The sequence below is a fragment of the Bacillus rossius genome (assembly GCF_032445375.1).
Source record: "Bacillus rossius redtenbacheri isolate Brsri chromosome 4 unlocalized genomic scaffold, Brsri_v3 Brsri_v3_scf4_1, whole genome shotgun sequence".
Classification (NCBI taxonomy): Eukaryota; Metazoa; Arthropoda; class Insecta; order Phasmatodea; family Bacillidae; genus Bacillus; species Bacillus rossius.
This window is the reverse complement of record NW_026962010.1, coordinates 1,033,815-1,048,735: the sequence shown is the minus strand read 5'-3', so window position 1 is coordinate 1,048,735 and position 14,921 is coordinate 1,033,815. Positions and strand designations below refer to the sequence as shown.

Genomic DNA, 14,921 nt, shown 5'->3' with positions numbered 1-14,921 from the left:
TGGGATATTCTCTAGGCTATGTGCTTGCAGCAGCTCACCTCCTTGTTCATGTAGCAGTACAGAAGGGCCACGCACGGGCCTTGCAGACCCTCCATGGTGTGGCCGACCATGTCGAACACGCTCTCCCAGCCAGGAGAGGATCAACATGAAGGAACATTGAATGTGGGATATTCTCTAGGCTATGTGCTTGCAGCAGCTCACCTCCTTGTTCATGTAGCAGTACAGAAGGGCCACGCATGGGCCTTGCAGACCCTCCATGGTGTGGCCGACCATGTCGAACACGCTCTCCCAGCCAGGAGAGGATCACCATGAAGGCACATTGAATGTGGGATATTCTCTAGGCGATGTGCTTGCAGCAGCTCACCTCCTTGTTCATGTAGCAGTACAGAAGGGCCACGCACGGGCCTTGCAGACCCTCCATGGTGTGGCCGACCATGTCGAACACGCTCTCCCAGCCAGGAGAGGATCACCATGAAGGCACATTGAATGTGGGATATTCTCTAGGCTATGTGCTTGCAGCAGCTCACCTCCTTGTTCATGTAGCAGTACAGAAGGGCCACGCACGGTCCTTGCAGGCCCTCCATGGTGTGGCCGACCATGTCGAACACGCTCTCCCAGTCGCAGGAGGGGATCACAGACGGCTTGTCCGCCACGACCAGCGTGTTCACGCCGAACAGTGGCAGCAGGAACAGAGTCGAGCGGGCAGTTCGCCTGTAAAACGAGAGCACATTGCTGCTGGACCTGTACGTCACACACTATTCCAGGGCAATGAAGTCGCGGTAGCTCCCTTCCCCTAAATGGACTAATTTTTGTATGTTGCTTGAAAACGGGACTGCCCCAACTTGAGATATGTTTAAAAATGGAATAGATTGTCAATTTCAACTTAATCGAACGATCAAGAATTTTATTCTCTTAGTTTGTATAAAGGAATTAATAGATACCTCTCCATCGCAAGTATTCTTAACTCGCAAACATTTTAGCTAAGTATTTTGGTCACTGAATATTTGTAAATTTATGTTTCACCCTGAAATCCAGAGTTTAGTTCCCAGTAAGTCAGGGAGACATACACTGCCGATTGCAATGGTTGCTTTTATTGGGGCAGTCCCTTTGTCAAATTCTGTAATCTGTTTTGGCACTGTTCCTTCATCTAATTTAATAACACCCTATAAGGTGATAAAAAAATTTTAGCTCCCACATCTACCTTGTATTGTACCCAACATGCACCCTTGCATCTAAATTAGATATCGTTACTTGTGGGATAAATTTATAAATTAGCTAATACACTTAAGTCAATGCAATAACTTAAACATCTGACATGTAACAGCTGCATTATCGTTCTGTCAACAAAATTTATTCATATAACGTCTCAAAAACCTGTTCGAAAGATAACCAAACCAACAATCTATTTTTGAATTAAAAAGGTAAATGGATAAGCAATATTGTGGATTATTAGTTAAAACACATTTTAATAGTCACTTGCCCAAAAATTGATAATAATTCAATTGGACACAAATATAATACAAATATATTTTTGGGTGTATGAAAGAGATTAATTTGATTTATAAAAACATATCAGTCATATTACTCCAGTACCTACTATAAGACGTGTGAAAGGGAGAAATATTGTTATTTTGACTGTTAATAGGAAAAATTGTATTATTATTTATTACTAAGAGTTATAACGAAGCATGATTAATATGTTAATGTCTTCTTTTGTTTGAAAAAACATATGTAGGTATTATCAGAAGAGAGTGACTTTTGGGGAACAATAGAGAGAGAATATGTCATGTTACCAAGAAAATCTTTTTACCATTATTCCTTTCCTTTAGTTATGCTAAAACAAGGTACATATTTGCAATGTGTCAACTGCGTGATAGGCAGCTGAGTTCTCATCTCAATGAAAGTAACAACTGTCACTCAGCAATTATCAAACCTCATGTACCGAAAAGGTTTTCTACTGTTTTGTTCAAAATATTATAATATGCTGTTTACTTAAAAACTTACATTTGGCAACACTCACTTTATTTTGTCAGAATGCCAGGAATTCACCCCTCTCAACTTCGTGAGAAGAACGCGTATGATGTCCAGCATCAAAATGAAGTTGATCTGTTGATTCAAGAGCGGACACATTTTAAGCACTTTGGTAATTTTGACAATATTTGCATTGACATAAACTTACAAACTACTAACCGGAGAACAAGGATTCTTAAATATTTTATGATAATATTATTGTATAGCCGTACTTTAAATTTTATTATAAGTTAGGTTAGGTTGGTGAGGGTTAAATTTAGTTACAAATTATTTTATGACATTTACAACCTTCCAGACCAGCTAAATACAAGTCAGAATGTCAGAGAAAAGCGATCGTCTTTGGAACACCAGAAATCTCTCGTTCACTCGGTAAACCAATAACATGGAGGAAGAATGACATAAGGAGAGGTCTGAGTGGTTTTTGAGTGGATGGCATAGTTTACCCAGGATAGAGGTAAATAAAGGGACATAGTGAGATCCGTACATGATATTTGAGGCACAGGAGGACTTTTAAGTAAGTAAACACATCATTAAATAGGAAAGCTAGAATCATGCTTTTGTTTTAAACAGTTAAAATCATTTTAGACGAACAGTTAACACAATTCAGGAAAATGGTCCTTAGCCAATTGAAAATAACTGTTGTAGAATTTTCCTAATTTTAATTTGTGTGTTACCTAGAAAACCATAATCAAAACCACTGGGCCAGGATTCAAGCTCAGATAATGCTGAATTTTCAAGACCGACATTTGTTTAATGCGCCAGCATAATTGGTGAATTTTGGAACCTATTTGTGCAACAGCGTCGACTGCACCATGGGGTCAATTGGCATGGAATAAGTTCTCATGAAATGGCTTTCACACGCTCTGACAGGGCATTCACCATCAGACACATTATTTGATCATTTTCAGAGAATTTGTGTATTAAAGATGGTGGACCCGATGGTTGGGTCGTTGAGTCTGATGAACCATCAAACTCCCAACTCACCCCAACACATTTTTTTTTCTGTCGGGTCTTAACTTGTAAAGAAAGTTTGTCACGACTTGCATGCCGACCACATCAGTCTGCCAGTTTTCATTTGCGCGATGTGGAGTTTTTCAACTGTTAAAATGTCTCAAATTTTTGTAGAAGATAAAAGAAAATGTGATCTCGTAGTTTGTTATTCAAGTGTTGGTAATAATATGCGTGTCTTTGGGATATATACATGAAGGTTTTCACAACTGGGACCAGAGAAATGAAGCTCACAGCTCTTCGCTGGAAATATTCATTGTATTTTTTGACGTGACAACGTCTAATAAATCGATGAACGCCAGCTGCACGCACGAAAAAGTATCCCGTTACGCACATTGTCGCGTTACGCTGTGACCCGTTACGCTCATTGTACGCTTGCGCCGCATCTATCTCTCTTCCACTCGATTGGAACAACCATCGATTTGACTTTTTCGAGGCACATTAAACTTCAAACACTCCCATTTGTTTCCTACTATTCTTATCATCGTTATATCCTTAACAGAATAACACAGATTGGAAGAAGTTAAATAGCAAATATGTAGCCTATAAAAGTTATAGTTAAAATAATATCTTCGTTAAAGTAATAAACATATTTGAATTAATGAGTGCAAATAAAAGTAAATTTATCAATTAAATTGTAGATTTCATTTAACTCTTTCTTTGTTTCCATACAAAATAGTGATAATTCAATAAAAATGATTCAATTTTATTCATAAAAGTATGGAATCATTTCATCAATGTTTTGTTATGACGTTGTCACGTTAAACTATCGTAAACCGACTTTACAGACAACCAACTTTTTTTATTTGTCACGTTAAACTATCGTCCGTAAACCGACTTTACAGACAACCAATTTTTTTAATGTTCATATTAAGCATCATTTAAAAAGAATACACACCCAGTCACTTCTTCTGCACTGGTCGGACAGTCATGTCTCCTGGTCTGGTCGGAGCATGTGTAGGAGAAGTGGGACAGGGCTCCGACAAGGACGGTCGTGTATGTCGTATTGGAGCGTGTACTACACACAACTCACCGCCAGAAGAGCCACCCGGGTGCCGTTGTTGATCCAGTCCAGGTCGGCGGCGCCGGTGGCCCAGCAGCTGTAATCGTACTTGACGATTCGCAGGATGGTCCACGGCACCATCGGCAGAACAGCTATCGCTGCGCGCGCGGAGATAACACAGTCAGCATCATGGTCCAGAAGATTTTTTCCATTAAGTTTTGGAGAATAGTTCGCGTTACCTTGCCACGTCCACAAAAATACGAGAACTTTGTCTTTATGTAGCACCAAGGGCGTCGCCAGCCGATGGCCTAGGGGGGGGAGGGGGCAAGTTGTGGGAAAAGTATGTATTTTTTTGCATTTAGCTACATTTTTTTAAATCTCAAGGGCTCTATGGGAGGGGCAACTGTCCCCCCTCCCCCCCCCTGGCGACGCCCTTGTGTAGCACAATTTTCTACCTCTTTCTCGGAAGATTTAAAAATTTAGTGGGGAATTTATTTGTAATTCTTTGTTTTTTTTCCAACAATTTTTGTAATTTAGGGAACAAAATGGCTTCGTGATGCATTTGTTTAGTAATACATGAATATCTAATTTTAGTGTAATTTTTTTTTCAAGGTTTAGGAGATTTCAACATTAACCAGTCGTGTAACGTCGATTTTAGAAGAAAAGTGTATTTATTGTTGGCCTACGACTTTATGGCCTGCCTTTCGTGTATCTTCGGGCATATTCGGGCGTGTCCGCCTCTCGATGCCTGTGACTGAGATCTCGGCATCCATGATCAGACACATTGGGCTTTGTTAGTCCTCTCAGGTGTCTTAGACTACTTCAGCATGGAAGTGTCACCTGTTGAGGCGCACTACTGCTGTCAGCGGCATTATTTTATATTTCATGATATCGGCTACCAGTATCGTAAATTGTTTCACATTAGACCTTAGGTGACATTTAATAAGATTTCTAAGATAGTTTAAATAATCCTTGAAGGAAAGATAGTTTGAAATCCACGTCATCGCCTTGTCAATTTATAGAAATAAAGAAGGTTTTTCGGCACTTCTAAAAGTTTTGAAAATTCAGATCATATGGCTGATGTGGTCTCGAATTATAACTGTAGAGGGTAGTTTAATATCAAAAATTAAAAACACAATCTGATAGACAAGACTAGATGGTAACTTTCTTTGGGGTTATAAAACAAAGTAACTAAAAAAACAAAAAGAAATAAAACATTATTAAGGTAGAGTTGCGAGAGGATTCACGACATTAGTACTATTATTTCTGAGGGAACGTCATAGTTTCCTCCCCGTACTCATCTTTACCACTGAAAGCTTCTTTTTCAATTAGTTTACTGAGATGATTTTTTTTCCTTTTCACATTACCGTTATAGGTTTGTTAATTTTATAGCTTTAAAATATTATTTATGCCTCCTATAAAATTCTCAAAGTGCTGCCTGTTTAATATCTTTACTTAAACTTACGAAAATATATTATGCTGGGTGCTAAAGACATTCTAAAGTTACTCGTATTATTTAGAGTCCTTCATTGACCTCGTAAAATAACTGGTTGTAAAGAGCGCCCTTAGTTTTTTCGTTAGTATTTTATAATACGACGACATGGCCCTATGCTGGAAACCCGATACACTCGCAGTGTGCACATAGAATTGCACTCCTGGTTGCATTATTAAAATTCTACTAATATGGCTGTTATATGTAATTAATTCAATAAAATATTTTATTCGATTTTTGTCAACAAAAAAAATAATAAGATTCTAAAATTTATAGGTACGTTTGTGTTAGAGCCATGGAATGTCGAGTAAATTCACCAGATTGAATTTCTGAGAACGCAAAGAATTCAACTACAAAACATGTTTTGAAATAATTTTTTTTTTTTTAAATATTGTTATGTAATCTTAAACTGCGATATTGAAGTCTCGTCTTAAATTCCAAACGAGCTCTGAAGTTTCGTCTCAAATTCCAGACGAGCTCTGAAGTCTCGTCTCAAAATCCAGAAGAGCTCTGAAGTGTCGTCTCAAAGTCCACACGAGCTCTGAAGTCTCGTCTCAAAGTCCAGAAGAGCTCTGAAGTCTCGTCTCAAAGTCCAGACGAGCTCTGAAGTCTCGTCTCTAAGTCCAGACGAGCTCTGAAGTGCCGTCTTAAAGTCCAGACGAGCTCTGAAGTCTCGTTTCAAAGTCCAGACGAGCTCTCAAGTCTCGTCTCAAAGTTCAGACGAGCTGTGAAATCTCGTCTCAAATTCCAGACGAAATCTGAAGTGCCGTCTTAAAGTCCAGACGAGCTCTGAAGTCTCGTCTGAAATTCCAGACGAGCGCTGAAGTTTCGTCTCAAAGTCCAGACGAGCTCTGAAGTCTCGTATGAAAGTCCACACGAGCTCTGAAGTCTCGTCTCAAAATCCAGAAGAGCTCTGAAGTCTCGTCTTAAATTCCAGACGAGCTCTGAAGTCTCGTCTCAAATTCCAGACGAGCTCTGAAGTTTCGTCTCAAATTCCAGACGAGCTCTGAAGTCTCGTCTGAAAGTCCACACGAGCTCTGAAGTCTCGTCTCAAAATCCAGACGAGCTCTGAAGTCTCGTCTTAAAGTCCAGACGAGCTCAGAAGTGTCGTCTTAAAGTCCAGACGAGCGCTGAAGTTTCGTCTCAAAGTCCAGACGAGCTCTGAAGTCTCGTATGAAAGTCCACACGAGCTCTGAAGTCTCGTCTCAAAATCCAGAAGAGCTCTGAAGTCTCGTCTCAAAGTCCAGACGAGCTCTGAAGTGCCGTCTTAAAGTCCAGTCGAGCTCACCAGCACTAGCCTCGCTCCTGACCAGGGGTTTAGGTGAGGGATAGCCAACCTGCCGCCAGCGAGTAGAGCCAGACCATGTTGGGCTGGGACTTGAAGACGGCGGCGATGAGGCGGTGCAGGAACACTCCCTCCGCCAGCATGGTCGCGAACACGGCGTTGGAGAAGAGCTGCACCAGCGCCGAGAGCAGCCGACACCCGGCCCCGTTCTGGTCCATCACAGACGCCTGCAAGCATAGCCCGAGCACGCGTCCATCGTTTGGTTTGCAAACAGAGAATGGCGCGAAGGAAAAAACCACTAGACTCACATGCCAAGTCACCGAACTCTTGTAACCGACCTGTTGCTTTACTCCAGCAACACCGCGGTCAACAATCTGTCCTCACACTCTTGCCCCAAGGAGGGTCAAACTTCGCGCGTGTGGCACGATCCCACCGCACGCGACAGTACAAAATATAGTTCCCCTTTTCATTCCGCAAGTGTGAGATGCTTTGAAACCAAACAATGTAGGAGCAGGATTCAAATTCTTTAACAAAATGGCAAAAACCAATCAAAATTAATATTTTCTAATTAAACACAAAATTAAATACTTCTTCAAAGAAAATAAACTCACGTAGGCAACAGCTAACTAAACAATGAAGAAAGTTACCGGAACCGGTAACAATCTGATCTCAGTTTTCCCAAGATTTCCCGAAATCACTCCAGGCAAAACACGCGGTGGTTCCTAACAATAGGCCAATACTGTTCCCCGAATTGTGTCGTTGAGTTTCGTCGCCTCCAATGACCTCGTCGACTTGGACTAGATACACAATTAAAACAAAACGACTCGCCAATATCCAAAAAAAAAAATGTATATCTGTCAAAATCATGTGATCATGTGTCATCCGAAAAACCAGACCCACTCCGTTCCTCAGTGTGTTATGGTTCTTGCATCAGCTGTGATATTTGTGGTATGAGTTTTTATGGCATTGTTGGGCGCTTTCCTGATCCTAGACGAGTAGTCTCACAAGTTGCCAACAGAGCAGTAAAACATTCTGTAATATGAACAACGATGCGAGCGTTTGTTTGAAATTTTACATTCTAAGGAAACATTGTTTTTTTTTTTTCAAACATAAATATTGTAAATATACATTTAAAGCCCATTTCGTGACATGCTTTTCCGCAAATATTTGAAGGCGCCGTCCAGTGCTAGCGAGTGATTTGCAAACGCGAAGAACTCACTTCGTCAGTCGCCTCCAGGCTGTCGAAAGACAGGGCGACTATCTGCAGGATGGTGAGGGCGGAGCGGACCACGATGACGATCAGCAGGTTCCTGTGCAGGGCTATTCGAGGGATTCGAAGCCGCCTGCGGAGAACAAACAAACACCGCTCTCTTCACTCCACGTCTCCCGTCCTGGGAACTTTATCCTTACAACGTCCAACGTCCCTGCGGCCGTTAAAAAAAACCCTGGGGTGTGGCTGTTTCATGGATACGACCGTGTGTTGTACGTGAATACGTGTACGTAACAGGTGATATTTTCTATACAAAATATCATATACGCTATTTTATGTATTTTATAATCTTGTTTTATTGACGTGACAACGTCTAATAAATCAATGAACGCCGGCTCCACTACGAAAAGTGTCCCATTACGCACATTGTTTCGTTACGATGTGTCCCGTTACGCACATTGTTCTTTTACGTTGTGTCCGTTACGCTCATTGTACGTTTGCGCCGCGTGTATCTCTCTTCCACTCAATTGGCCTATGCGTCCGAGGAGAAGAAAGACAGCGGCAGCACACAACTTACATATTACACGTGAACTGTTTCGTCGACTGTTTATAAATTGAAGTGAAAAGTTAATGTGGTTTTCATTGCTTATTACAACAACAATTTCGACAATAAAGGTTAATTATTCTTGCATTTTAAAAATCTGATTACTAGTATAATTTCAAGCATTTATTCTTTTATTATTAAAATAAAAAATATTAAATTTTATTCATAAAAGTATGCAATATTTCATCAATGTTTTATTATGACGTTGTCACGTTATACTATCGTCTGTAAACCTTTAGTGACAACCAATTATTTTTAACACCATATATATTCACTGTAACTATTTTACACTAAAGTTTTATATATGTAATCGATAGAGTTTGACGAGAGCTGACGATTGAAACTCAAACGAACGTCGTGGCTTCTCCGAGTCAAAAGTTATACTAAATGGAAATCTCGAAACGCAGCAAAATGACATCAAAATGGCGGCGCTTCCCCCTCCACCGCGCGCGATGCGTCACAGTCCTCACTTAGCGTAAATAATTATTTTTTTTTATCCTTTAGCTACCCAGTGGTGTAATTAAATTTTGGATGGAGATGATAGATATGTAGCTGCAAAACCAAACTGTATCCCCCGATTTTGTTATCATTCGTTGTTTTTTTTTTAATTATCTCCCACTATGGAAGCAATTTTAAAGACGTATTCACGTCAAAACTAGACAATATATGCTATGCGTCTCTAAGAACGCCATAATTGGGAAGGGAAGGAAATTGCTTTATCTCGACGAAATAATTGCATCTGGCCAATACAGTCGACTGTTGTCTGAACCAAGTATTTTATTTTGCTGCTCCAACTAGTGCACAAAATAGTTTCCACCATTTTGTTTGATATTAAGTATAAATTGCACATCTGTTTTTGTTCGACCATATTCAAATAAAGTATCTTCTTGCATCATTACGCCACTATTTCCAAGGAGGCAGTTGTACAGTTGATGTATTTTGACTGAACCGGACACTATTGGACGCCTATAATTAGTAGTTCCGTGCAGGTGCATGGCTGAGTGGTATAAAATTATGCAAAACCAACCATTCGTTTACACTTTAATTTCTGGTTGACTGAATAAATGAATCTGAAAAGTAACTCTGTCGAAAGAAAAGGCCGCCGTGAAATAGAGACCAGATGACACTCGAGACTTCTCTTCGTTTCGGGTTCGGTTGCTGCCGAGATCTGACCGGAATTTTCACACTTGGAAAACGTGACGGACGTTGTCTCTGGGTGGGGTGGATTCCCTCTTGTTGCTTCTCTTAACACTAGCGTTTAAGTTACTTCGCTGCTCGATTGACGGCATATGTCTGCGAGCTCCTAGTCCACTAGACTGACGATCGGTGGGTGGCGATCGGCCGTCAGATTTAGTTCTCGTTTCTCTCCCCTCCATATTCACGCAGGATCATTATTGTTATTGATGTGTAACATGTGTATACGTCATTTGGTTGGAGTAATATCGTGAATGTAACGGAAGTCAAGGAACGGAAATGTGTAACAACCACGGTGCTGCTATCTGTGGTGGATGGTGCGAACAAAAGGTCACAAAACAAAGGGATACTTTATAATATTAACGGTTTTATGAATTATTAACCTGTTGGGCGATTTTTTTAAGAGAATTTCTTGTCGATAATCAGGTCCCAAGCCAGGGTTTAGATGTTTTTTTTTTCAATTATTTTTCGCTTATATCGGAGTCGTATCATTACATAGTTTCGATATTTCGTTCTGCTATCATATAATTAAAAAGTCGACGTAGCTGCTCCGGTAGTGAATTCTAGTTGTGTTAAATGTACCTTAACGCCGAAATACCACAATCAAATCTAACCTTACCTAACCTAACCTAGCGTAATATAACCTAACCGAACTTAACCTAGCCTAGTTTAACCTAACCTAGTCTAACCTAACCTAGTCTAACCTAACCTAACCTTTGTGGCAGTCCTGCAATGACATTTTTCGGCTTTAGTGTATTTCGGCGTTGTGGTACACAGCAGTTTTCTAGCTGTCGGCGTTGTGGTCAATTTGGTATTTCGGCGTAAATGCATGTATGTACATGTGTGTGCATGCGGCGGCGCGGCCTACCTGTAGCAGAAGAAGACGACGACGGCGGGTAGGGACAGCGCGATGGACACGCCCAGCATGGCGGCGTGGAAGCTGTACTTGGTCACCAGCCGCGACTTGGTGGTGCAGCCGGTGTAGTCCGTGGTCTGGTCCCACTCGGCGCGGGTCGAGTTGGCGACTGTCCTCGCCAGGCAGCGCTTCCTGCTCGGGTCTGCAACCACCACTCGCTCGCTCACTCACTCGCTCACTCGCCGAAGTGACGGTTCCTTCACAACCGATCCGTCAAGCCGAGGTCATCACCTGAGCGTGACGTATTACGATCAGGAGTAGGGTGTGCGTGAGTACGCGTGTATGCAACTGCGAAATATGTGTGCTATTATGCTAACATGCCATCTAACGCCCCACTCCCTGCATCTCCACCATCAGAATCCACACATAATTTAAAAACACACAACTCATGATTAAGAATTCTTGAAGAAATATACATAATTTAGAACTGTCATAACTTAGAATCACACAATTTTAACACATAACTTAGATACACACAACATAGAATAATTGTACATGTTATGCCTGTTCTAAATTATGTGGTTCTGACTTGTAAAAGTTCTTACTATTCTGTGTGCTTCTAGCTTACGTGTTTCAAAATTAGGACAGTTATTGGTTGTGTATTTATATTTTTTAGTAGTTCTAAGTTAGAATTTTTAAGTTACGACGTTTTTAAGACATGTGGTTGAGCATTGTATGTTTCTAACACTAAATTTTCTAACTAATGACAGTTCTAACTTATGACAGTTCTAATTTGTGGTTTTTTTTCTAGTATTCTAAGTTATGACAATTTTAATTTATGTGTTTTACATTCTTACCCGTCTTAACTAGCCAATAAATTTTAATGAGTAATGTCATTTGAATAATCCTTGCAACGGAGGATAATTATTTAATTTTTTTTTACATAAGCCAATGCTTGTTTACACCGTATTTCATAAATTAAACTCGAGAACGGACAAAGCGGACAAAGGGACAAATTTACAACCACATAGAAATCAAGCTAAAGTAATCAAAAGTTAAATACATATACAATATAGAAGAATTTGTCGGAAACAAATCACAGCACAGACGATCACTGTAGGCTGTAAATAATGAGACAGTTGCAAGAATAGCAGTAAACACAGACATAAACCAACCTTAGACAACACAGTAACAGATGAACTCAACAATGATACCAAAAATATTCTAAACATCACAACGATGAAAGCACTGACTAGCACAGCAGGTTTCAAGACAAAACAGCTGTGCCGTTTCGGGGACATATATCTGCTTTCGTCATCAGGCACAGACTCTCCGTTTTAATTTAATGAGTTGTATTGGCAAAATATGGATTACAAACTATATCATCAAACGGCTTTCGGGTAAAATCTTTGGAGTTAACCGACGTTTCGGCACACCTTGCAGTGAGCATCATCAGGGTGATGAGCACGGGCTGACTTCAGCTAACTCTAAAGCCAAGGCTGCCATGACAGCGGCCGCGAAAGAATGAACGAACTTGTTGGATCTGTTGATAAATTAACGTAACGTACGACTGAAATAACGAAATAAATGGTTTGAATAAAACTATTTACTTTCACATATTTGCATGAAGTGTCACACATGTCTCAAAACACAACGCCCCCGCAAGCTCTCTCGTCGCTTGCAAGCCAACCACCCTTCTCCTCTGCTACCCTCCACAATCGGTTACCTCCCCTCCCCTTTCCCGACCACCCCTTCGTAGTTTAAGTCTAGGCTGGTTGGCAGCCTGGTGGGAAACGAAGAAAGTCGCCCTCGAAAAAATAAATAAAATAAACACCTGGCTGTATGGAACATCACGTAATTAAAAAATGAAACTTTTCAGTTAGGGGTGCAGGGGTGAACAATAACGTGTGGACGTACGTGAGTACGCGTGTATGCAACTGCGAAATATGTGTGCTATTATGCAAACATGCCATTTAACGCCCCACTCCCTGCATCTCCACCACCAGGATCCACACATAAATTTAAAAACACAAAACTCGTAATTAAGAATTCTTGAAGAAATATACATAATTTATAACTGTCATAAGTTAGAAATATCATAAGTTAATAAGTTATAAACACTAACCTTAGAAACATAGAACCAAGTTCCCACCCCTTGCTTAGTAGTTTCTTTCTGCCCCGACCAACTCTTCTTCCTGAACCATCACTTTGTTTCCTGTAACCAATCTTATGTGCCCCGCATGAAAGGGCCCAGGATTTTCCCTGTGCCTATGCAGGTTTTACCTGGGCCCAACTTATCTAGTTTAAGTCTAGCGTTAAGAGTGAGGGGATTTAATCATGGCATCACTCCCTGCCATGGCTAGCCAATCCCCTCCTAGCACATGATGCATGCGACCCTTCCTGCATTACTAGGCTTATAGGCTTGGCCCTGAGACGCAATTAGAGTCCTCCCAACCTAGACCCTTCCCAAACACACGTAGTTTTTTTTTTTTTAAATTTAGGTTCGGAAAAACAATCTGTCCTGACCTCATCCTGTGGTACAGTCGGTTAACATCAACATGCACATTACCAAACAATATTAATGTTTTCTAAAATATGTCGTACTATCGAGAATTTAACGAAGTTACTTCGAGGTATTTGCATTCGAATTCAACTTAATGTCATATTTATAGAGACTGGAAAAATTCGCGAGTTAAATGACCCTCAGGATAGACTTCACTATCCTCTGCTTACTTGGGAAAACGGCGCCTGTTCATTGGGTGCGGAATTTTGAGGCGTCTCAAGTGGGTAACTTGTGATTGAATACTTCTTTTACTGATGGTCTCTAATTGCCCAGGAGTCCTACATATTAACAGTGAACCAATAGCAGAAGCAGCACAACGGTGTAATTATTTGAATTTTATCATATCACAAGATGAACCCGCGAGTAGTATAGGAATGGGCATCCGGGCACAGGGTCCAGGGGCGTGGAGCTGGAGCCGGGTCAATGATCGATTGCTCTGACGTCACGGCGGCCATCTTGGATGAGCGTTATGGGACATAGCGTAACGGGACACCGTGTAACGGGACACCGTGTAACGGGACACCGTGTAACGGACACATCGTAACGGAACAAGTATATCACGTCCGCCATCTTGGATCCGCCATCTTGGATAACGTCATTTTGGTTTCTCGAACATTCTGGCATTGTGTTATCCGCCATTTTGAATTATGACGTCACCGTTGCAATTTCCGTTACGGCCGCCATTTTTAACTTTTATTTATTATCCGATTTTAATGAAATTTGTTTTAAAAATTATAAAAAAATTCAATTAATAAAATTTTAATAAATTTTTTATAAAAAATGTAATTTTACGACACGGAGCCTGGAGTCCTCGGTTCGAACCCGACGAGTGCAAAAAAAATAAAAATGACGACCGATCCAACCCTCACAGTGGCTGCTGGCATACTGACCCCCACCACATGTTTCCGGCAGTATGACGTCATGTACGCCATCTTGAAATTTGGACGCCATCTTGAAAATCTTTATTTATTATCCGATTTTAATGAAAAAATTCCAAAATTCATCAAAAAATTAACTTATTTGAATTCTGTTTGATTATATCGATGTACGTCCTTGGTTCGATTCCCGGCGAGAGTAAACGGTCGATCCTTCCTCCATGAAAGCTACCTAGACTGATCTACCACCAACAATACCAAGGTATATATCGTCAACTGGTATGACGTCATGTCCGCCATCTTGTCTTCATCCGCTGGAGACCACCATCTTGTTTTCGTCTGCTAGAGTGTGCCGATACCATGTTAGTATAATTATCTGGTCACCATACTTTTGTCCTCAACTGTTGACATTGAACATTGACCTTGAAATTTGACCTTGACCTTGAAATTTCCTTTGACCTTGAAATTTGCCTTTGACCTTGAAATTTGCCCTTGACCTTGAAATTTGACTTTGTCCTTGTCGACCATCATGGATCCGACATTTTATGTTCAGTACATGCTACCAGGAGCTACCACCCGCTGGAGTACACCATCTTGTGTGTGTACTCGTATTATAGAGTAAATTTCCATCTGGATAATTTTATTCTAACCCGCTAGAGTGCAATAATAATTTATTATTACTAAGTTGCCCGCCATCTTGAAATGTGAGCGTCATCTTGAAAATCCGTAATTTTTATGCTAGAAATGCGGGAAAAATTTCAAAATTCATTAAATAGCTTGTGAACTTATCATTGACGTGC

At 40.6% G+C, this 14,921-nt stretch overlaps 1 protein-coding gene across 1 annotated transcript in view; it reads right to left on the bottom strand.

Moving 5' to 3' along the window:
* Nucleotides 1–337: 337 nt before the first annotated feature.
* The window catches only part of LOC134541706 (calcitonin gene-related peptide type 1 receptor-like), a 38,472-nt gene continuing 23,888 nt past the window's right edge, over nucleotides 338–14,921 (bottom strand). Inside the window, exons 5-11 of the mRNA XM_063385352.1 lie at nucleotides 10,696–10,885; nucleotides 8,039–8,162; nucleotides 6,872–7,046; nucleotides 4,073–4,200; nucleotides 2,021–2,106; nucleotides 528–711; nucleotides 338–448 (exon numbers count right to left, since the gene is read on the bottom strand). Coding sequence (XP_063241422.1) covers nucleotides 338–448; nucleotides 528–711; nucleotides 2,021–2,106; nucleotides 4,073–4,200; nucleotides 6,872–7,046; nucleotides 8,039–8,162; nucleotides 10,696–10,885 — 998 coding nt within the window. The remainder of the gene's footprint in view (nucleotides 449–527; nucleotides 712–2,020; nucleotides 2,107–4,072; nucleotides 4,201–6,871; nucleotides 7,047–8,038; nucleotides 8,163–10,695; nucleotides 10,886–14,921) is intronic.